At 34.9% G+C, this 22,587-nt stretch overlaps 1 protein-coding gene across 1 annotated transcript in view; it reads left to right on the top strand.

Moving 5' to 3' along the window:
- LOC127873002 (WD repeat-containing protein 81-like) overlaps positions 1-22,587 on the top strand; it is a 48,388-nt gene that overhangs the window by 20,151 nt on the left and 5,650 nt on the right. Inside the window, exons 12-27 of the mRNA XM_052416538.1 lie at positions 161-300; positions 836-955; positions 2,028-2,313; positions 2,761-2,952; positions 4,451-4,568; positions 6,483-6,583; positions 7,797-7,992; positions 8,984-9,054; positions 10,445-10,504; positions 10,777-10,897; positions 11,840-11,942; positions 12,978-13,108; positions 14,055-14,116; positions 14,899-15,038; positions 15,697-15,802; positions 17,600-17,700. Of these exons, the coding sequence (XP_052272498.1) occupies positions 161-300; positions 836-955; positions 2,028-2,313; positions 2,761-2,952; positions 4,451-4,568; positions 6,483-6,583; positions 7,797-7,992; positions 8,984-9,054; positions 10,445-10,504; positions 10,777-10,897; positions 11,840-11,942; positions 12,978-13,108; positions 14,055-14,116; positions 14,899-15,038; positions 15,697-15,802; positions 17,600-17,700 (2,048 nt within the window). The remainder of the gene's footprint in view (positions 1-160; positions 301-835; positions 956-2,027; positions 2,314-2,760; positions 2,953-4,450; positions 4,569-6,482; positions 6,584-7,796; positions 7,993-8,983; positions 9,055-10,444; positions 10,505-10,776; positions 10,898-11,839; positions 11,943-12,977; positions 13,109-14,054; positions 14,117-14,898; positions 15,039-15,696; positions 15,803-17,599; positions 17,701-22,587) is intronic.

Here is a 22,587-nt window from a genome sequence, read left to right on the forward strand (position 1 = left end):
TTCATTTTATTAATAACTTGTCAACATCTTTCACAAAATGCTTACAGTACATTGATGCACTTTGCTGATGCATTTTTTTACAATATTACATTGACTCTCATACAATAGGGTCAATGCCTAAGATAAAAAATACATAAACTATACCAAATTATACTTTCAGATGCTGATCTTCCCAAGTCTACTCGTCAAGTGCAGGGAGACCTGAACGCACATAAAGTGCTGGAATGTCTCAACTACGTGGCTTGTTTGTATGGGGAGCACGTGATCCTGATCCAGTACATTCCATGCATAATTGACCTAGTATGCAATATTGTAGCTTTATCAAAGTGATTCTTCCTTCATTCTCCTTGTACCATATTCACACACTTGGAAATATTGTAAACCATTTATTTTCATTGAATTAAAATTGCATAGTTTTTCGAAAAATCTTTATTTTGTGGTCAACAATTATGGATAAATACATTGTCTTCAAAACTAGTAGATCCTTAAGAGGAAATATTAAATTCCCATTTCACAAGTACTTTAAACAAATAAACTTTGCAGAAATTGTAATTTGTGAGCCAATTGCCAACTAAAATACATGAAAAACTAATCAGATAAAGTGATCACATCATGTAAATTGATTTGGTTATTATAAACTGTGTAGTTTCTGCAAGCTCAGCCTAATACATTCAAACGTAAATGAAATTAAATCCATCACTTGAAAATAAAATAGTTCTGAGTACAATTAATGTAATTGTCAATCATATGAAATTGTGCTATTTTAGCATGCATTTAATTATTTTTGGTGGATGCTTATATTTCTCATGAGGCCATGTTGATAATTTCCTTGCAGATCCATGTTGCCAAGAAGCGTCTCACTATCAGAGCGGAGGCGGGGCTGGTTGCTGCAGTGGTGTTGCTAAGGGATGTCATTCCACTGCTGTCAGATAAAACATTCCTTCAGATGCTCCAAGTATAAATGTGTTTTTAAGCTCGGTGTTTTCTGAGAAAACCCAAGGTATTGTCATAGCCAGCTCGTCGTCTTTTGTCCGCCGTCCGAGTCGTGCTAAAACCTTAACATTTTGTTAAGGTTTTGAACATTGGCTATAAAATGAAATTGCTTCCACCTACAACTTTGAAACTTCATATGTAGATGCACCTTGATGAGTTCTACACGCCACACCAATTTTAGGTCACTAGGTCAAAGGTCAAGGGAACTGTGACCTTTAAACAAAAAAACAAACAAAAAAATTCTAACAAGCTTTCATTTATTCAAAACTGTACCCGTAGCAGAGCGTGGCACCCATTATGCGGTGCTCTTGTTTAGAATTTAAGAATGCAACTTATATATGACCCAATTAATGGCTGTATTATACTTTTGCATGAAGCTCTTAAAGCGATTATATATGATCTTAGTTGTTTTTGTTTTTTCAGAATCAATAAAACGTTGATGAACATTTTTAAATAACTGGAACAAAACTAAAATACTTTTTCTTTCTTAAATAGGTCACCAGGAAATCATTGAAATTTAAGTTTGATATATATTAAATAATGTTCTGCTGTACAATAAACAACTCATACATGTACAAAATATGTGTACACTATGAAAATCCCAACTATTCTTTGCATGTGACTACATGTACTTGGCAAAATTGATGGTTCTACTTGTTGGATAAAACTTTCAAAACATGTTAACTAGCATGCCTGAACTTGGGAATCTCCATCATTTTGGATTGTATTTTTGTCTCTGGAATTTTGGCCCTTTTTAACCCTAAAATACATTTTTTTACTTTTTTGATGCATAACCCAAGATGTATGCTGATAGAGGGATGAAACATACGAGACATAGTTACCAGCATGTTAAAAAATGCACCACTGAACTTTGGTTTGAGTGTGTTTGACATTACAAATGTATTTCAAATAAGAGACATGTGATGTTGTTTATGCCCAACAGACACATGTCTCGTTTCGTTTTATTTTATGATAACATTTTATTTTTATACGAAAATAAATGTCACATGAATATGTTTTGTTTTTTATCACAGGACACTGTCCTCATGGAAGCATTGCGACCAATCATCAAGCTTGTCTCCACATCATCTATCTCATTTCCAAGTGGCCCCGTAGTGCGTTCGCTAATCCTATACAAGATAATTGATGTCTTGTACATCATTGGACTGCGACTCGGCTTTGAAATGACTCGGGAGAAGATGACAAGGACGCTGCAGCTGTTCTTTCTGCCGTTTGAGCAGGTGTACTCGCCGGAGAACCCGATACTTACCAGTGGCTCTGTGGATATCCTGAAAGAGTCGGGCAACATCAGCGAAAAAGGTAAAGCAGAATTTATCCGATAGTTTTTCATAGGTTAGATTAGATTAAATTTGTATTTTTCAAGGATGATCTGGTTTTTGTCAATCAGAAAAGAAGACTTATATTTAATATATTCAATATAATTGTTTAATTTTAAATATAATTTTTCAATAAACTTTGTAATTTTCAACATAAACATGTTATTTCTTGCGTAAAGTGTCATCCCAGATAAGCCTATGCAGTCCGCACAGGCTAACCATGGACGACAATTTCCCCTTTTATGATATTTTTCTTGTAAAGAAAGTCTTCTTCTTTAAAAAAAACAGTTTAGGTGGAAAGTGGTGTCCCTAATTAGCCTGCTATGCCGACTGCATGCGCTAATCTGGGACAAACCTTTACGCACATACATTGAACCCTTTTTTGACAGAGTACGGTCCATATGTATCTTGTATTCCTGGTTGCCGGCAGGTCTGATGGAGAGTGGTTCAGTAGATGACTCATTCCTCCAAATCAAGATGGACGCTTACACCCAGCAGTACATGATTGGTTCTCCAGTGAGACTCGCGGCAAAAGGCAGCCCATCTGATCACATGATGCGAAAAAGCAAGAACCTTCGATCCAATTACAGTCTGACTGATACTCACATTAGTGACGACAGAGGTTAGTTTTTTTAACTTTTAAAAAACATGTTGAGCTTCTTTCCCTAAATACTTGCAATATGTCTGAAGAAATCATTTCAATCTTACACTTTTAAAATTGCAAAGATACTTCCAAAATGGTGCTAGTATTTGTTTATTGTCATGCCATGTTCGGTGGTCAGTTGGTCTGGTGGTCGTTCCAGAGGCCATTTTGTTTCTGCACAATATCTTGACAACCCTTTGACCAATGATAAGGCTAATTGCTTTTGTGGTGTCTTGGGAGGAGTGGAAGATACCTATCAATTTTAAGGTAAAAGGTGAAGGTAACAGGGGCTTGTAAATTGTTTGGGAACAATAGTCAGTTTGAGTATCTTTAACCCTTTCAGTGCTGGAACCGAATTTTAAAGGCCTTTGCAAACAGTTTGGATCCAGATGAGACGCCACAGAACGTGGCGTCTCATCAGGATCCAAACTGTTTGCTATTCTGATAGTATTCTTTGAAAAAAATAGAAGAAAATGCTAATTTTAGAAATTCTGCAGACGACATTTTAGCAGACGACAAATTTCCCAGCATGCAAAGGGTTAACATCCATCATAACAATCCTTAAAGCAGACTTTCAATAGACCATACCGGTATATGCAACTCAACTTATCACTAGATATAAACAATTTTTGATATAACCATATTATCCATGTTCTGAAATAGTGCTGAATAACAACAATGTTGATAAACAAACTACTGATATATAATACAAGCCATGCAAGTTTGGTGGGTGGGGGAATACATGTTTTACCATCATTGTTTCTATACATATGATAGATAGTGATGCCTCAGGAGTAGATAAACTACATAACAATGTTTGTATTAAGCAATCAATTATTTACTCGATTTTCATTAAATTTCAAACTTGAACATAATGAATTAGTTACAAACAAACTCATTTAAGTAAGAACTGATGACATTTAAACATGAATTTAATATTTTGGCAAAAAGAGGCTATACAGATCTTAAGTAAATTTGTACCCAGTAAACAAAGTCATCCAACTGTATAAACCTCACATAAGTAAAATCAGGCTTGCTCCCATCAGGTTTTATACATAGGTATGAAAGCTTCTGTTAATTCCACGCAAACAATAAGCAATAATATAACAATATGTGCTTGTCAAAGCTATAAATTTGTTAATGGCTGAGCTCACTTTTCTGAATTATATCCATGGTATGCACAATGTTTTTAAAAGTTACTCAGGTTTGTTAGGTAAGTTCATCCTGAAGTTGTCTTGTGAATTTGGAACAAACTCACTCTGTTGTGTTCTGTTCATATTTTATTTTAGCACAGACTTTTCTTATTTTTTTAGTGCAATTCTTAAATTCAGAAAAAAAAACACTATATTATTGTGGTGTGTCAGTGTTTGGTACATTTAAAATTCTGATGATCTTCTTAAAATTGAAATGGAACTTTTGTAGACCTAAACTGTATATTTTCTTTGTATGTTCATATTCTTGATTGTTACGTCTTCAGACGATGCTGTTGATGGAAAATCTGCAAGTGAAGAGCTTCTACAGACAGAGTTTCGGCAGACATACACCCCTGAGTTGGCTTTGGCAGCATACATTCCCCTCACCTCCGTGTTTGGAAGGTACATACATATGACAATGGGAAGAAAACCAGTCTTAATGCATATTCGTATTGTCCAGCCTCTGAACAGATCTGACTGGTTATAATCATGTCTCTTTTAAAATCATTGCCATCATTTAAAACCACAATGATGATCAATTCAAAATTTGAGTATTTAATATTCTTATCGTCGCGATTGACGAAAAAAGAAAAGTTCTGAAATAATGTATTTGTTTACAATTATTAGTTTATATTGATTAAAATATCACAACTGGTATATTACATAACTTGAAAAAAGTTGTTAAGTTTTCATATTTTCAGTATATTCGGTAATAAATTTTACTGGATACTCGTACCAGGTAACTACCAGTTAACTATAAATAAGGCAAGTAGATTGATCATCATCGTCACATGGTAAACCCAGGAATTCAAATTGTACATGCGTAGTGAATCTACTTGCGTTACTTATAGAGTGTATATTGTATGTAACCTATTTTCGAAATTTACGGTATTTTAGAACTAAATAAATTATTTTGTCTTGCCATGTATGTTTTTGACCGTAACCATATAAACAGTCCTGTTCTGTAGACACAGCTCACCAATTTCTATTAAATAAGTAATCATGGAAAACTAGAAATATTTCATTATCAAGTAGGAGTTTACTTGTAGCTGCAGTTGTTACAATTAAACCTACAAGGGACGTGACTGCAGTGAGAAGTTTGGTATAAGTGTGATCTATGGTTTCTGAGTCTATTCTACCCATAGATCTTCTGTATGTGTAGGTGAAATCCTGGGTTAGCCTGTAGATTTCACAGGCTGATACTGGACTAAACCAATGTTCATTAAGGCTGTTCCAGTGATGTTTGCATTTGATGCCTCAGAGATTTGCCTCAGAAAACAAAAGTTTATCTAATAATATGAACAACTATAATCTGATACAAATCTGTACAAAACAACTGTATAATGATGTCTTGCTCTATACTTTCCAGTTAACCCTTTGCATGCTGGGAAATTTGTCGTCTGCTAAAATGTCGTCTGCTGAATTTCTAAAATTAGCATTTTCTTCGATTTTTTTTCAAAGAATACTATCAGAATAGCAAACAGTTTGGATCCAGATGAGACGCCACATTCTGTGGCGTCTCATCTGGATCCAAACTGTTTGCAAAGGCCTTCAAAATTCGGTTCCCGCACTGAAAGAGTTAATGATGTCTTGCTCTATACTTTCCAGTTAAACGCAGAGTACTCATTCTGCTTGTTCATTTTGATCATCTGCCTGCCCACCATACATTAAATATCTCCTTACTTATGGTCTCTGATGAGCTTGATATTTAATACATATAATCAAGCTGCTATTACTTGGCTGGGTTCTTCAGTTAGTAGAATCAAGGACTACCAGTCTGAAGATAGTTGGTTTGATTCCCAGCCTAGTCACAAAACTTAGGTGGGGATTGGTTGTAAACTACTTGAACAACCATTCACCCTGTTGCTTTGATAACAGTAAGTTAATTTATCAGTTGCTATGGTAAGTAGGCCTGCTGGATTTGTTTTAAGCAGCTGACCCTGGAAAAGTATTATCAGATAAACTGACAGCCATTATATGGCTAAAGTACAGTCAAGTATGGCTAAAAATACAAACCATTTAATAAAAATGAAATTTCCAGTGTTTTCTTTCTTGATGTAAAGAGCAGGCTTTTAATGATATTTTATGGAATATTTTTTAAGAAAGCTGAGAAAAGGTTTATTCACTTTTCATGGTATACTTAAAATTTAGGGAAACGTGAATCATTTCAAAGAAATTCTCTTTGTGCAAGGGGCCTATATTAAGCCCCTGCTAAAAGAGGAAAAAATCCCCAATAGCTAATGAAACTACATGAATGTGTTGATGTACAGTGAAATGTATACTGTTAACCTAAAATGGAGTGCCCTTGTTTGCTAGCCATCATATGGAGGAAAGCCTGCCAAATGATGACCTGATACGCAAGCTGTGTGCCCAGTTTGACAGTGCTCTCTACACCGACAATGAGAACATCGACAGCGGTAATTAATAGAATTGCTGATCATGATAACTATAGGTACTTAATTAAATCAACAATTTGCATGTACTATAGTAAAGTGCGCTGCATATTTCGGATATCTTTGTGTAAGTCACAGACAATCATTTTAACAAAGTTGTGTGTTGTGCACAAAAACGTTACTAATGATATGAACTAATGATATGAATTTGCATTTTATAATGATTTAAGTTTCTATGGTTATTATATAAATTGATATTTCTCAACTCTTTATTTTTGTGAGTAATCATTATTTGTTATCAAAACATCAAACAAGCTGAGCCAAGCCTATATTTATAGATTTTAATCACAAATTAATGCAGTGTGTCAATTTATAATGCACTTATAGCCCCCTACACCCCACAAATCCTAAGTTAAATTTTTGAGCGCCTTATAAAAAGTGAAAGTGACCAATTATCAATTTAAATCTTAGTAACAACAAAGGTTGTGGTTTATTTCTTTGTTGTAGTAGATGTTATTGATTCTCATCATGGGCAGTCATGCTGTTGTGAAATCCTTTACCCATTTGATACGTATTTTCTCGCATTTGTAGTCCCTTAATAAATTAAATTTAATTCAATTTTTTAAGGCTTCATTTCCCATCCTTAGATACTGATGAACAGCAAACAGCATAAAACCTGAACGGTCTGCGAGTTACTCGCAGGCTGTTCTGGTTTTATGCTGTTTGCAAATAGCCATTTTTACTTTGCTTTTAAGTGAGAATGGGTTAAGTGAGCAACAGCATTAATTGGAAGAATATAGAGCACTAGAAATGAAAATATGTATGTTTTATTTATTGTTTTATTCCGCAATCTTCTATCACAAAATGTTTAATGTGAACTTTAAAATGACTTTAATGTGTCAATGAAGCAGGATAAAACAATTATTAACCAGTTGTTTGCAACTAAGTTTACTATTCTGCTGATGCACGGTTGGTTCAGAGGCTTTCCCTAATGTCTGTATCTGCATAAGGCAATCAGTAACTGAAAAACTTGATGAAGTCAAAACAGTTGAAACTTTTCCAAAGAGCATCCTCAAAAACTTTCCGCAACGAGAAGTGGGCAATTTATTTTATTTGGATACTAAAATACTTATGTTTTCATATAAAAGTCTGAACTATTTTAATGAGTTAAACTATTTGAAAAGCAGTTTTACAGCTACATAGTTAAACACAACAAACTTGTCTGTATGCAATTCAGAATCTTGTGAAGAACACACGAAGGCGGACAATGCCCCAGCAGTGAAGGGAGATCTGGGCAGCAATGTGGCCATAGTTGGGAACCAAATCTGTCTACAAGACTCCGCAGAGCTGGAAACCATTCCAGATACTCTTCATCTTAGAAAGCACTTTCAACATAGAGGGATCCTGAGAATAGATCCGGATGACACTAAAAGGTAAAGTTGTTTGCCCGCCTTCATTTCATACTGCCTTTGTATAGATTTGATCGATATGTTCAGATTTGCTTTATAAAATGAATTCAAGATATTGATGATCAGTTGTTGTAAAAATGTAATAGTTATGTTAAGGTTGATCATGCTGCTGCTACTGATGATTGTGATTATAATGATTAACCCATTTATGCCCAATCGACTCTCCCATCCTTCTAAATTGGAACAATTTATTTCGAAAATTAGGGATGTCTAGTATACTTATTTCTATATTTAGAATATTTATTACTGAAAATCCTTTTAGCAAACAGCGCTGACCCAGATGAGACGCCGCATCATGCGGCGTCTCATCTGGGTCTACGCTGTTTGCAATGTCCTTTTTTCAGGACGCTAGGCATAAATGGGTTAAATACATAATAATTCTCTATGGTAGTCTCAATTTGCTGAATCAGCTTGCTAACAATTTAGTGGATGATTAATAAATATCACACACGGTTTCACTGATACATACTAGACAATGATACTGGGTTGAATGCATGTGCATAAATGTCGTCCCATATTAGCCTTTGCAGAAGCCATGGGCTTATCAGGGAAGACACTTTCAGCTTTTATGGTATGTTTCATTTTAAGAAAGTCTCTTCCAAGCAAAAATTCAGTTTAGGCGGAAAGTGTCAGCCTTGATGAGCATGTTAGGACTTCTAATCTAGGAGGACACATGCATTAAGCCCTGTTTTCCCAGAGTGAGGCTCAATTTTGTCGTGTTCTGAGAAAACTGGGCTTATGTGCGTAAATGTGTGTCTGCACAGGCTAATCAGGGACGACACTTTCCGCTTTTATGGTATTTTTAGTTTCAAGAAAGTCCCTCCTTACCGAAAATCAAGTTTAGGCGGAAAGTGTCGTCTCTGATCTGCACAGGCTAATCTGGGACGACACTTTACGCACATGCATTATGACCAGCTTTCACAGAACAAGACACAATTCATCTGCTTGTTTCCAGCACTGAAATGGAGCAGAAGACACAACGTCATCTTAAGGGTAACTGGCTGGCCTACTGGGAACACGAGCTTGGTACGCACACAGCCTTTTTACCCAGTGATTTGTTTTCACATTTTGGCAACCCGTTATACTGTGCATGCAGTGTTTAACTTGTCTGTGTATGTATGTGGGTGAATGTGCATGTTTGACTCATAACTTTGTTTTGCATGAAAGGCTTCCAAAAAACATTCAAACAAATGGGCTTCTTATAAAAAATCAAGTAGCCATTTAAGAGTACAAGATCACTGTGGACAAAGAAAACTTTAGCATATTCCTAATATGGATGTTGTAACAGTACATGCTCATTTCTGGCCCATTATTTTATTGTGCATGATGGGATTTTGTAATAAATAGGCGCAAATAATGATTACCGGTATTGTATAAAGATGTCCATGATAAATCATTTCACCAGCTCAAAGGTTGGGGTAACATTTTGCATGTAGTTAAGTACTACAACTTTGTACTAAAGAGCTTGTGTTATAGGTGGATACAATAATTTTTTAAAGACATATTTATTATTTACAAATACTTAACAAGAAAGTCCTTTGGCTAGTTTTCAGTAATTAGATATAGACCTTATCTTATGATTTGTTCCAATCCATGTTTTTTTAGTTCTTCTCTATAGAGAATGTACCTTTTTTCAGAAAGTCTGGTGGCCCTCAAATCTTACATGATCACATTTTCAATAAAAACATACAACTTTATTGACACACTGTCAAGTCCATTTCCTGACTAGAATCAGTACTTGTTGTCTATTAAGGGAAAACTTAACCCTTTCAGTGCGGGAACCGAATTTTGAAGGTCTTTGCAAACAGTTTGGATCCAGATGAGACGCCACAGAACGTGGCGTCTCATCTGGATCCAAACTGTTTGCTATTCTGATAATATTCTTTGAAAAAAATCGAAGAAAATGCTAATTTTAGAAATTCAGCAGACGACATTTTAGCAGACGACAAATTTCCCAGCATGCAAAGGGTTAAGAACGTTACCAGAGTGAGGATGGAAGGTGAGACTGCCTCATCGCTAGAAGATACCATATCCACTATACTGTTGTGACTCATATTTTGGAGGTTACTATGCCATTAACCCTTTGCATGCTGGGAAATTTGTCGTCTGCTAAAATGTTGTCTGCTGAATTTGTAAAATAAGCATTTTCTTCATTTTTTTTCAAAGAATACTATCAGAATAGCAAACAGTTTGGATCCAGATGAGACGCCACGTTCTGTGGCGTCTCATCTGGATCCAAACTGTTTGCAAAGGACTTTAAAATTCGGTTCCCGCACTGAAAGGGTTAAAAATAAAGACTAGTTAGCACATGATTATCATAGGGCTGTTTGTACTATGGGTAATATAAGTTAAGTAGAATAGTGATACGATATCCAAATAAAAGACAAATGATCAATATGAGAACATTCATTTTCAGGGCTGAATGAGAGGGACACACTGTTCAACTTCAAACAAATCAAACTACAGATATTTCAAGGTTGTATTTCATATTAGCTATAAAAAAATCCATACCTAACTTGTGAGTTTTGAACTGTCTGTTTTTTATAACACAAGGACACAAATGACACATTATTCTGGTTAATTAAGGAAGCCTCCTCAATTGTTTAATTTTTCCAAAAACATTCTAATAATTTAGCGATGATAGTAATATTTCAAATGATGACAATTTGTCTTTCATAGCAATAAGTAAAACCATGGTCGCAATTGCCTAGCCGTATTAACTGACACATTGCTTTGTTGTTCTTAAAGGTCATAAGAACAGCATCCGTTCTCTAACACGTTTAGACAGTGAGAACTCCTTCATAAGTGCTAGTAAGGACACAACCGTGAAACTCTGGTCCATTCAGAACTTTGGAGATGGAAATGGAAGGTATGAAATCATTGGATGTAAGATCATAACGTGAAAATATATGATCACAAATAATTGTGAACTCATACCGACTACAGCCAAGTTCATATGGTTGTTCGTTTGTATTTGAATAGTTGTGTTTTTTAGCTCAGCTATTCAGCAAATATTAGTATTAAAATTTCACATATGTGTATGGGGTCAATTTGTGAACTCACTTTGCTAGTTCCATAACTCTGACGCAAATGAGTTATGCCCCATTTTGTTCTTAGAAAATTTGATAAGGTCAACATAAAACATCTCCATAGCAATGTTTTTGCAACATGTATTTAATTGAAACTTCACACATGTTCAGTCCAATGTGTGAGGTCACTGACCAAGTTCCATAACTCTGACCTGCAGACTTATGCCCTTTTTGAACTTTTGATTTGGATTGCATTGACGGTCAGTAGGGTCAAGGTCACTATTGCTAAAATTAGAAGAATAGTTTTGCTTAAGTAATGTAAGTTTAGATGGAGGAATTTTAGTGAAAGTCCGTGTGAAGGTTGCATACATGCAGATGCTTGTTTGAATTGCATTTGAGGCAAAAAAATGAAAACAGTAACATGAAATTAGGTGGCTGTAATTTAGTTTGAAGGTAGCAAACATGCTAGCCTAGGTTGGTATTGTATTTGGCATGAGTTTGATCAATGTCACTGTAACCAAAACCTAGAAAAGTAGTTTCTGCTCAATAACTTTAGTCTGGAGGTAGGTATTGTTTTAATTTTCTGTGTTAGATGCTTATACGTGGACCTTTCTTTCAAGTTAATGCAATTCAGATATATTAATTGGTAAAATTATACAAATATAATCCCTTAGAATGATCAGACTTTTTGCTTTGATTGATAACTGTTTATCTTTTACTTTACATATACTATATATTTTCTACAAATATTCAAGTTCATGTCTTTGTGTTCATGTTCACAGATGTCGTTGCCAGTATACCTATGGTGATCACAAGAAGTCAGTGTTCTCTGTAGCCTACCTTGAGAACCTGAGGCTGGTGGCTTCATGTGACAGCACTGTACATGTATGGTGGAGTTCTTATATGAACGAGAATTTTGCAAACAATAATGTTTGAGTATTATTGCTTATGTTATGAACAAAATAAGTTCATTTTAAATTGTAATAATAACCAGGATGAGTTTTTCCTCCTTAAAGTTACACAATGTGAATTTGACACAATATTAATTTGACACAATGTTTATTTGACACGATGTTAATTTGACACAATGTTAATTTGACAATTTACTGATTTGAAAAAAAAGTCCACATTGTTATAGTTCAAAAGATTCTTAAATAGCACATTTTTACCATAACTAAAGCTGCCTGTATGTTAGTCATTATCGAATGTCCATGGTTTTCTCAATATAATATGTAATAAAACACCATTTGAAATAATTTTAAGATGACCATAACTGATTTTATTAGCTCTGCTGTTTTCGGAGAAAAACCTTAACATTGGCTCTAAATCAAAGTGCTTCCACAATTTTGAAATTTCATATGTAGCTGCTCCTTGATGAGTTCTACATGCCACACCCATTTTTGGGTCACTAGGTCAAAGGTCAAGGTCATTGTGACCTCTAATATAAAACTTTAACATAGGCTTTAAAATTAAAGTGCTTCCACCTACAACTTTGAAACTTCATATGTAGCTGCACCTTGATTGAGTTTTACACGCCACACCCATTTTTGGGTCTCTAGGTCAAAGGTTATTTCTGTTTATTTTATTTTGGTATTATCCTATTATTTGTTAGCCTTCTTGTAACAATTTATCATTCACATTTTTATATAATTTCTAACCAACAGAAATCACAATTTATAGTCGAGGTCACTGTAGCCTGAAATAAAAACCATAAAAATGACTTTAAAATTAAAGTATTCTATCTACAGATGCATAGTCTCTAGATGAGTTCTTCTCGCCACTAACCCTTCTTCTTTTTTTTTCTGACAAGCTTTCATTTATTCAAAACTTCACCCACAGCCGAGTGTTGGCACCCACTATGCGGTGCTGTTGTTTAATTTTACTTTATGTCCCATATTTATCTCATGCTCACGTTTCTAGATTTGGGACCCGTTCATGGGTGAGACAGTGCGCCAGCTGGAGTCCAGCAGGTACAGCCCAGTGATTGCTCTCTGTCCCCTGCCAAGCCCCAGCAACATGGTTGTCACGGCAACCACAGATAACACACTCAGGTACTGGCTTAGGGATTGGGAAATTGAAAACGCTTGCTAGCTGATGAACAAGTGAATTTTGAGCATAATTATGTGAAAAAGGATCTTATTCCATAAACGAACAGTGAAGGTCCAGACCAGCTAGAGCAATCGCCCAGTCTTGTCAGGAGCTGCTTGGTCCACTGATAAGAACACAAAACCAAGGGCTTCTATATAGGGATCAGGGTTTCTCCTAACCACGCAGGATGTTCTGGACTGGAAATACACTGGCGGCCTATAGCATAAAACCCATTTTTGCATAACGCAGCTCTTTTGGTAGTTGACATTTTGGATATTCTGTTTGATGTATGATGCATGTAATTGCTAGAGGCATAAGAATGTCTTATTGGACCTTATTTTACCGCACCATAAATTGTTATTTCAAAAATGCATTAACTCCATCAAAATCTTTGATCCTTGTCTACAGAATGTATTGATCTCTGTAATCAGTTATTTTTGAGTTGCAAAACAAAACCTTGCACACTTAATGCGAAGTGTGTGTACAAGCAGTAAAAGGGTAAAAGTTCTCATACAAGTCTGAAAAGAGTTACCTCCAGTTTTCAATGTAAAAGTCTATCATATTTGAGAAAAACTTCATTTTAATATCAGCCATTTTCAAATATTCAAAGCTCTAAGTCCAAAAAATGGCAGATATATCATTGAATACATACCTTAGCCTATTTACCTTGTATTGGTGTACACTTTTGATAATGAACATGATTGGTTTACCCTTTTGATAGTGAACATTTGTATGTAAATAGTAATTGAAAGTTTCCAAGGATATTAAGGTAGTTATGGGAAAGACCGTACCAGAACACTTTATGCACAAAGTACTACATTATTAAAATAAAACAGACTAGATAGAGCAACATCAGTAGCCAGTAGCCAGTTCTTGTAGTCTGATTGTATCCTTTCATGTTTATTCCAGGTTTCTGGATGTGAGGGCCTCCAGATATGCTCATGAATACAAATGTGTCATCGGCTCTCATGGTTTGTGGTGGATTTCAATGTCGGCTGACAAACTTTTAGGACATATCTCATCTTCCTTAAATGTTTGAACATGTCTCAACATGTTTTTGTTTTAAATTAAAAAAATGTGTGTACATGCTTGCGATATTTTTTTAACATGTTTTATTAATTATTGGTAAATAGTCACTGATTTAATGACATGTAATTTTTCTCTGACATGCTGGCTTGTTTGTATATTTTAAAAAATAGTGTATAAGTGTGTAATATAAACTGTAACTTATTTGTATTTGGGTTCAATTGTTTGACGGAGAGTCAACAGACACTCAGATAAATAAATTTCCTTCTAAATTGGCATCTCCCTCTAAACTGCACTTTAAAATGTTTCAGTTTCGATGGTTTCCACTGAATCATTCGAACTAAGAGACACATGATATTCTCTGTCCCTTTGTAAAGATCACACCCTATGATCTTCTCCATAGAAAGTCGCTCAAAATCCACCACCAATATCTGATTATTATGCCCCAGGATCGAAAGATCGGGGGTATATTGTTTTTGGCCTGTCTGTCATTGTATGTGTCCGTGTATGTGTCCCAAAACTTTAACCAAAACTTTAACCTTCTTCATAACTTTTGCAATATTGAACGTAGCAACTTGATATTTGGCATGCATGTGTATCTCATGGAGCTGCACATTTTGAGTGGAGAAAGGTCAAGGTCAAAGGTAAAAAAATTAATTCAAAGCGGCGCATTAGGGGGCATTGTGTTTCTGACAAACACATCTCTTGTTTTTGCTTTGTAATGCAGGTGCCATTCGTTCACTGACAACCAGCTCAGACGGGGCCTGGGTGATGGTGGGTTTCTCCTCTGGTGTCATCTCTGTCCTCAGCACCCACACTGGAATGCTGCAGGGCTCCTTCAAGGCTCATGATGGGGAGATCCTCCAGGTGAGTGGACTTTATCACATGCTTTAATTGTACCACTGCTACCAGCAGGAAGTGGGAGAGGTTGGTCTGGAAATAGGCTGTTTTAGAAGTCTGTTGGTCTTTATTTCTCGTGCGTAACTTGGCTATACTGTGACTTCCCTATGAATTTGAGAATTTTAAAATAACAAATTGTTTTGTTGTGTGTAAAAATGTACCTTTGTCAGGAAGGTCAAAATTTGATGTCACAGGTCAGAACAGCTCTTTATTTTGAAAAAATGGCTTTTTCATTCTAAAACTGGATAAGGCATTTAAGGAATTTTTAATAAGTGTTAATAAATGTGTTCCCATATGTGATGATGGGACATACTAGAACCATAGTAGCAATTTAAATTTTGATTTAACCCTTTCAGTGCGGGAACCAAATTTAGAAGGCCTTTGCAAACAGTTTGGATCCAGATGAGACGCCACAGAACGTGGCGTCTCATCAGGATCCAAACTGTTTGCTATTCTGATAATATTCTTTGAAAAAAATCAAAGAAAATGCTAATTTTAGAAATTCAGAAGACAACATTCTAGCAGACGACAAATTTCCCAGCATGCAAAGAGTTAAAATAATATTGATTATGATAATGTTTCAAGCAAATATCTCAGTCAACCATCTGAGTATGTTTGCCTGCAGATGAAAGGTTACAACAAGACATGCTTTCTCTCGACTGCCTTTGACCTGACCATGAAGATGTGGAGTGTAGAGGGCGCAAGTTTCAAAGAAGTCTGCAGTTTCAAAGGTAAACATGTTTTGTATAGAAATACTTTTAGTTGTGTTCTGAAAAAACTGTGCATAATGCATGTGCGTAAAGTGTCATCCCAGATAAGCCTGTGCAGTCCACACAGGCTAATCAGGGACGACACTTTTTGCTTAAAATAGATTTTCAGTAAAAAGGGACTTCCTGTAAAAAAATATACCATTAAAGGGGAAAGTGTCATCCCTGATTAGCCTGTGCGAACTGCAGAGGATAATCTGGAACGACACTTTACGCACATGCATTTTGCCCAATTTTCACAGAACACGACTCCTTTGATGTCTATTTTCATTCTAATACGATCATTAACCAGGCTTAAATAACTTTTTTAAACGACATACTAGATGGTTTTAACACTCTAGGATAAGCATTTAGATGTGAAAACCTTTTGGTACCAAAGTTCTATGATGGATATTTCCAATTTATGGCTAGCTGTTTTATGGGTAAAACCATTTTAAACAAGAATATTATGGTATTCATTTTCAATGTAATACAAGCATTTTCAAGGATAAAACATTTTTTTAAAGAAATTATGATACACATTTTTTAAAGCTAAGACTAGCTCTTTTCTTTGTTTGTGATGAGGTATTATGATGGAATATTTTCAACCTAAAACAAGAAAAGAAATACATGTACAAGCATGTCAAAATTGACGCCTACTACAGGTTATGGCAAATACTAAAGGTTAGTATTTATGTCATTGGCTGTGTGAAAAACAATGGCCGAGGCTAAAGTTTTGAATTTATTTGAAATTGTGGGGATATGAGAACTTCTTAATCTTATATTGTAGACTAAAAGCATAAAAAGCTTTATCTTTTATTAATATATGGGCAGAATCTTAAGAAAACGTGTTTTTATTGAGGATATCACTGAAAATCTGGTTGAAACCGGTTGAAAACAAACAATATAGCAATTTTTATTTTGGGGTCGAGTACGGTAAAGTACGAAAACGACCTAATTAATATTCATGATTCGACACTTGACTTCAAACCTAAACTAACAAAATGTCGGATACGGGGGAATTTAGCAGAGAGAAGGTAAGAACAAATGCAAATACACCTGTTACGAACTGAAACTGAGTTGCAAAGCTACAATTTTGCTTAATCTATGTATTTATCTTCTATATGCTAATAATGCTAAAAATAGCATTATCATTTGCATAACTCTCCACGCTGCAATGATTTTGTCCTACTGCATGTATTTATGATCATTAATATATTATTTTATCGATTCAAAACCGATTTTTAACAGGTTTTCGATGTCAACCTCGATAAAAATTATATTTCAATGAATTTATGTAAAGTTTTTTTCTCGCTATACGATTTATATGTAAAACAACGATCTATTCCGAAAACTGGGGCTTTAAAGGGACCTGTTAACTAATTATTTGTGTAAAGAAAAATGTTATGAAATATATTTTGTAAGAAAACTTTATATTCTAAAATAAAGTTATAATAAAAAGAATATATAGTTTTATGAAAAACGGCTTTGCTAGAATCTTGACAAAGTGCTTTGGAGGCAAAATCTAACGCTCTTTGTGAGCTACTCAGGTTGTAGAACTTAGTTGTAGTAGGAACAGGTTGTAGTAAGTTCCTATGCGTTATATTAGTCATAGACATTTTTTTTTAAATAAGAGATGAAAAGTGCAATAATTGATTTGTAATTTTAGCTAAATTTTGTTTGATGATTGTGTATAAATCAATGGAAGCTTTAAAAAATCAGTTGTTTAATTTTGTTAATATTAAATCTATGGGCGATTCAACCAGCTTTATTTCATTTTAGGTCAAACTGAACCTATTCATTGTGTCGGTTTCTATAGAAACCAGATAGTGAGTGCCACAACCAGTAACAAGATAGGCGTGCACACGTCAGTGGATAATCAGGTATGCGTAGATCATTATTTCATAATGCAATCTTTCAATGTCCATCAATAATATGTAATATGAAGATTTTCCAGCAAGAAGACCTTTATAATTTCACATTGTTACTTACCCTTTTACATGTTTCTATTGTTAAATTTTTTTAGTCTAAAAAATCTTGTCATTTTAGTGAAACAAAAGACGTTTGGTTGGTTTTGAATATTTTATACATGCTACTGAACCAGAACCATTACTCTATTTCTTCATGATACAAACTAATGGTGTTATTATAAGAGATCAATTCCAAAAAGAGATTACACAAACCGTCTTCATTTTTATGCCTACCAGTAGGGACGGCATAAAACAGTCACATTGTTCGTCTGTTAGTCAGAATGCTGTCAGTTGGTCTGTTCTGCATTCTGTTTTCTGGAGGGTTTTAACACTCAGATATTGAGCTGATTTTTGGTATGTGAAGATGAATTGTGACTTTCGTTTCGGTCCAATGATTTTTGGCCAGGTTTTGGGCCTTGGATATTTTCTCTAGTATGACCAATTGCCAGAGTTTTTTTTTTTTATGCAATGCTTTCAGATATTTCAGATATTTCATATATTGAGCTGATTTTTGGTATGCAAGTTTCATGATTTACTGATGAACTAATTTGTTCTTATCTATTGATTTTTGGCGAAGTTATTGGACTTCCAAATGTTCTTTTCTGTGGAGTTTTTTTTTCTGAAATGCTTTCAGATAATAAGCTGATTTTTGGTATGTTAGTCTACCTCTTTGACCTACAGATAAAGTGTGAGTTTTTTTCCGGTCCATTGATTTTTGGAAAAGTTATGGGGCTTGGACTTATACATTTTATATTTAATAAACGTTTTCCAGAGGTTTTTTACTCAATGCTGTTAGATATTGAGCTGATTTTTGGTATGTTAGTCCTTTCAGTGCGGGAACCGAATTTTAAAGGCCTTTGCAAACAGTTTGGATCCAGATGAGACGCCACAGAACGTGGCGTCTCATCTGGATCCAAACTGTTTGCTATTCTGATAGTATTCTTTGAAAAAAAAATTAAGAAAATGCTAATTTTACAAATTCAGCAGACAACATTTTAGACGACAAATTTCCCAGCATGCAAAGGGTTAGTCTTCCTACATGACTTACAGAATGATGTAGTTTGTGTGTTGTTCTGGTCCATCGATTTTACCAAGTTATGGGTATTGGACATTGAAATTTTCTCTAAAATAGCTGCTGTTTGGCTACAAAGCGCATTGGGGCGGGGGGGGGGGAGGGGGATTGTATTTCACAAATGCAGGTGTTGTGTGAAGTGTTCAATGTACTAAGAATGAGTTAGTGAATGTGCACCCAAGCAGCAAAAAAAATGTAAAAAGGTGAAGCATTTTTCCAATCGGCAATTTTTTCATGTTTTTTACAGAACATCTTTTAGTGTGTTTTTATATCCCTACTTGTGCAGTGGATCACCTATAAATTGGCCTTTTACTGCCCTTCGCCAGATGTTTGTGTGTGTCACATGTAACTCATTCAGTTTTGTTGCTGTAGTTACGAAAATAGTAATGGAAATTACAAAACCTACTAACCAGCATGTGAACAATGGTACATCCTTTTTTGCAAAAACCAGGTTATGTCCCTTTTTTAGAAAAAACTCTGTTTTTCATTTCTGTAGTATGTAATTCAAAAGGTACTTCTACTTGAGTGATAAACCTTACAAACACATTAAATTGGATGTGAACTTGTGCAAATCAACATTTTGGGGCATTTTTAGCTCACCTGAGCACAACATGCTCATGGTGAGCTTTTGTGATTTCCTTTTGTCCGTTGTCCGCCGTGCGTCTGTCGTCAACATTTGCCTTGTGAACACTCTAGAGGCCACATTTATTGTCCTATCTTCATGAAACTTGGTCAGAACATTTGTCCTAATGATTCCTCGACCAAGTTCGAAAGTGGGTCATGCTGGGTCAAAAACTAGGTCACTAGGTCAAAAAAAGAAAAACCTTGTGAACACTGTAGAAGTCCCATTTGATGCCCAATCTTCATGTAACTTTGTCAAAATGTTTGTCTTAACGATATGTTGGTTGAGTTCAAAGTGGTTTCGGTCCACTGAAAAACATGGCCCCAAGGGGGCGGGGCAGTATTCCTAATATTGCTATAGAGAAACTTTGTGAACACTCTTGAAGTCACAAAACATTGGTTTCATTGATATCTCGGAGGAATTCGAAAATGGTCCAGATCGGTGAAAAAAAAGCCACAAGGGGGCGGGGCAGTTTTCTCTATATGTATATAATGAGAACATGTGATCACTCTAGAAGTCACATTTTTAAGTCAAATCTTCATGAAATATGGTCAGAACATTTGTTTCCCGGATACGTCGGTTGAGTTCGAAAATGGTTTGGATTGGTAAAAAAACATGGCCGCCAGGGGGAGGGTCTTTTTCCTTATGTTTATATGGTAAAAAAAGCTTGTGAACACTCTAGAAGTCACATTTTTTGCCTAATCATCATGAAATTTTGTCTAAACATCGATTTTATAGATATCTCGGACAACTCGAAAATGGTCATAATCAGTGAAAAAACATGGCTGCCAGGTGGCGGGGCATTTTTGTCGGTTTACAGTCAACTCGTACCTAAGTCAACTCGCGCGGTAGTCAACTTGCACGGTAGTCAACTCGCACGTTTTTTGGTTAACTCGCACGGAAGTCAACTCGTCAAAATATTGATGTATTAATGGGTTCTAAATGAGTTATTTATGCATAAAACAAATGAGACATACTTTCAGATTTAAGTTCAATACTTTTTAACGAAAAATATTCACAAAATAACAACAATTTTTTTTTCACAAAATATTGTTTACACCATCGTAACGTTATCGGCACATTATAACAGACATTTCAAGTACTTTTATATATTTTTATGTCCCCCACTATAGTAGTGGGGGACATATTGTTTTTGCCCTGTCTGTTGGTCTGTCTGTTGGTCTGTCTGTTGGTCTGTTGGTCTGTCTGTTTGCGCCAACTTTAACATTTTGCAATAACTTTTGCTATATTGAAGATAGCAACTTCATATTTGGCATGCATGTGTATCTCATGAAGCTGCACATTTTGAGTGGTGAAAGGTCAAGGTCAAGGTCATCCTTCAAGGTCAGAGGTCAAATATATGTGGCCAAAATCGCTCATTTTATGAATACTTTTGCAATATTGATGATAGCAACGTGATATTTGGCATGCATGTGTATCTCATGGAGCTGCACATTTTGAGTGGTGAAAGGTCAAGGTCATCCTTCACAATGTCAAGGTCATCCTTCAAGGTCAAACATCATATAGGGGGACATTGTGTTTCACAAACACATCTTGGTTTAATTATTATTTTAATTTTTATTTCATTATTAACACACATTATCAAAGCTTTATATGTGTACACAAGTATAGACATACATCTATATACTTTTATTTTAATATGTATTTAAATATATTTACACACAGTATCATAGCTTTACAATATGTACACAAGTAGACATACATCTACATACTTTTCTTTTAATATTTATTTCAATATTTACATACATTAACAAAGCTTTACAATATGTACACAATGAGACATACATCGTTATATTTTTAAAATATTTTTTTCAATATTTTCACACATAATCAAAGACCCCCTATCAGTAATAGCCTTATCTACTCCTCGATAATCAGAACCCTCATCAGCTCTGAATGACTGACAGATTATCTGTTTATTGTAATTTTAGTGGTGAGAAATAGGGTATTGTTACTAATTAGGTGACAGCTGTGTTCAATATCTTTCATAGCTCATTAAAAGTAAAAAATATAAGCTTATACAAAATTTATAACAATTAAATAGAAATTAGAATACAAATAATTAAAAAACAAAAAACATGAACGCGGAAATAGAGCTCTACATAGACTTTCCACTATTATAAATCAACATGCGAACAATTAAACGTATTTGAATTAATAATTGCAAATTACATATATTCCGATATTGGTTAAAAATACTTGATCGAGTGATAACAGTATCACAAAAACAGACTTTCATCTACAATACAAATAAAGAACGTTTATTAAATAACTTCAAGAAAAGCTGGTATATTGAGAAAAGCTGGTACATTGAGATAACTACTTGACTTTATAACAAATCAGAAATAAGAAATACAACACACCACTAACACGATTTCGATTATCTTTACATTAATTAGAAATCTAAAGAGATCGTTATAATAACATAATACGCGAAAATAGAAAATGTAAGTTTTGCAACGGACAAGCTTTAGAAAATGAGTATCACTTTCCACTTGTTTGACATTCTAGTGCAGTCGGCAAATAGGCTTTTTCTTAAGTTATGAAATATTATAGTATACAATGATATGAATGGTACTTACCGGCTTCGCATGTTCGGTGTTGCCATTTTTGGCAACTATCACATTCAATTGCTTGCTGCCTTGGACCCACATTCCTTTAACACAATATACACGGATAATCCATAAAAAACGCATGAATTCACTATACGTATGTATTCCGTGGCACATATATGTTGATAATGATAACCTATTCTTAATTTAGTCGAGTTATATACATAACTAAGATCTATTATGAAATAACCGCATGCAACAAAACATTGCTTTTATTGATATGTTGGATGAGTTTTAAAATGGTCGTGATCAGTGAAAAGACATGGCCGCCAGGGGATGGGGCAGTTTTCTCTATATGTATGTAAGAAGCCAAGGCTCGTGCTTTTTGTTTTCTAAGCCTCGCATGATAAACTGATCTATAACCAACACTAATCTATTATTCTCTATATATGAATATGCAGCAATAAAAAATCTATGCTTTGATGAGAGTTCGAGCCAACCGGAAATTCGAGCTAAGCAAGTTCGAGCCATCG

This window comes from Dreissena polymorpha, chromosome 3, assembly GCF_020536995.1.
Source record: "Dreissena polymorpha isolate Duluth1 chromosome 3, UMN_Dpol_1.0, whole genome shotgun sequence".
NCBI lineage: Eukaryota > Metazoa > Mollusca > Bivalvia > Myida > Dreissenidae > Dreissena > Dreissena polymorpha.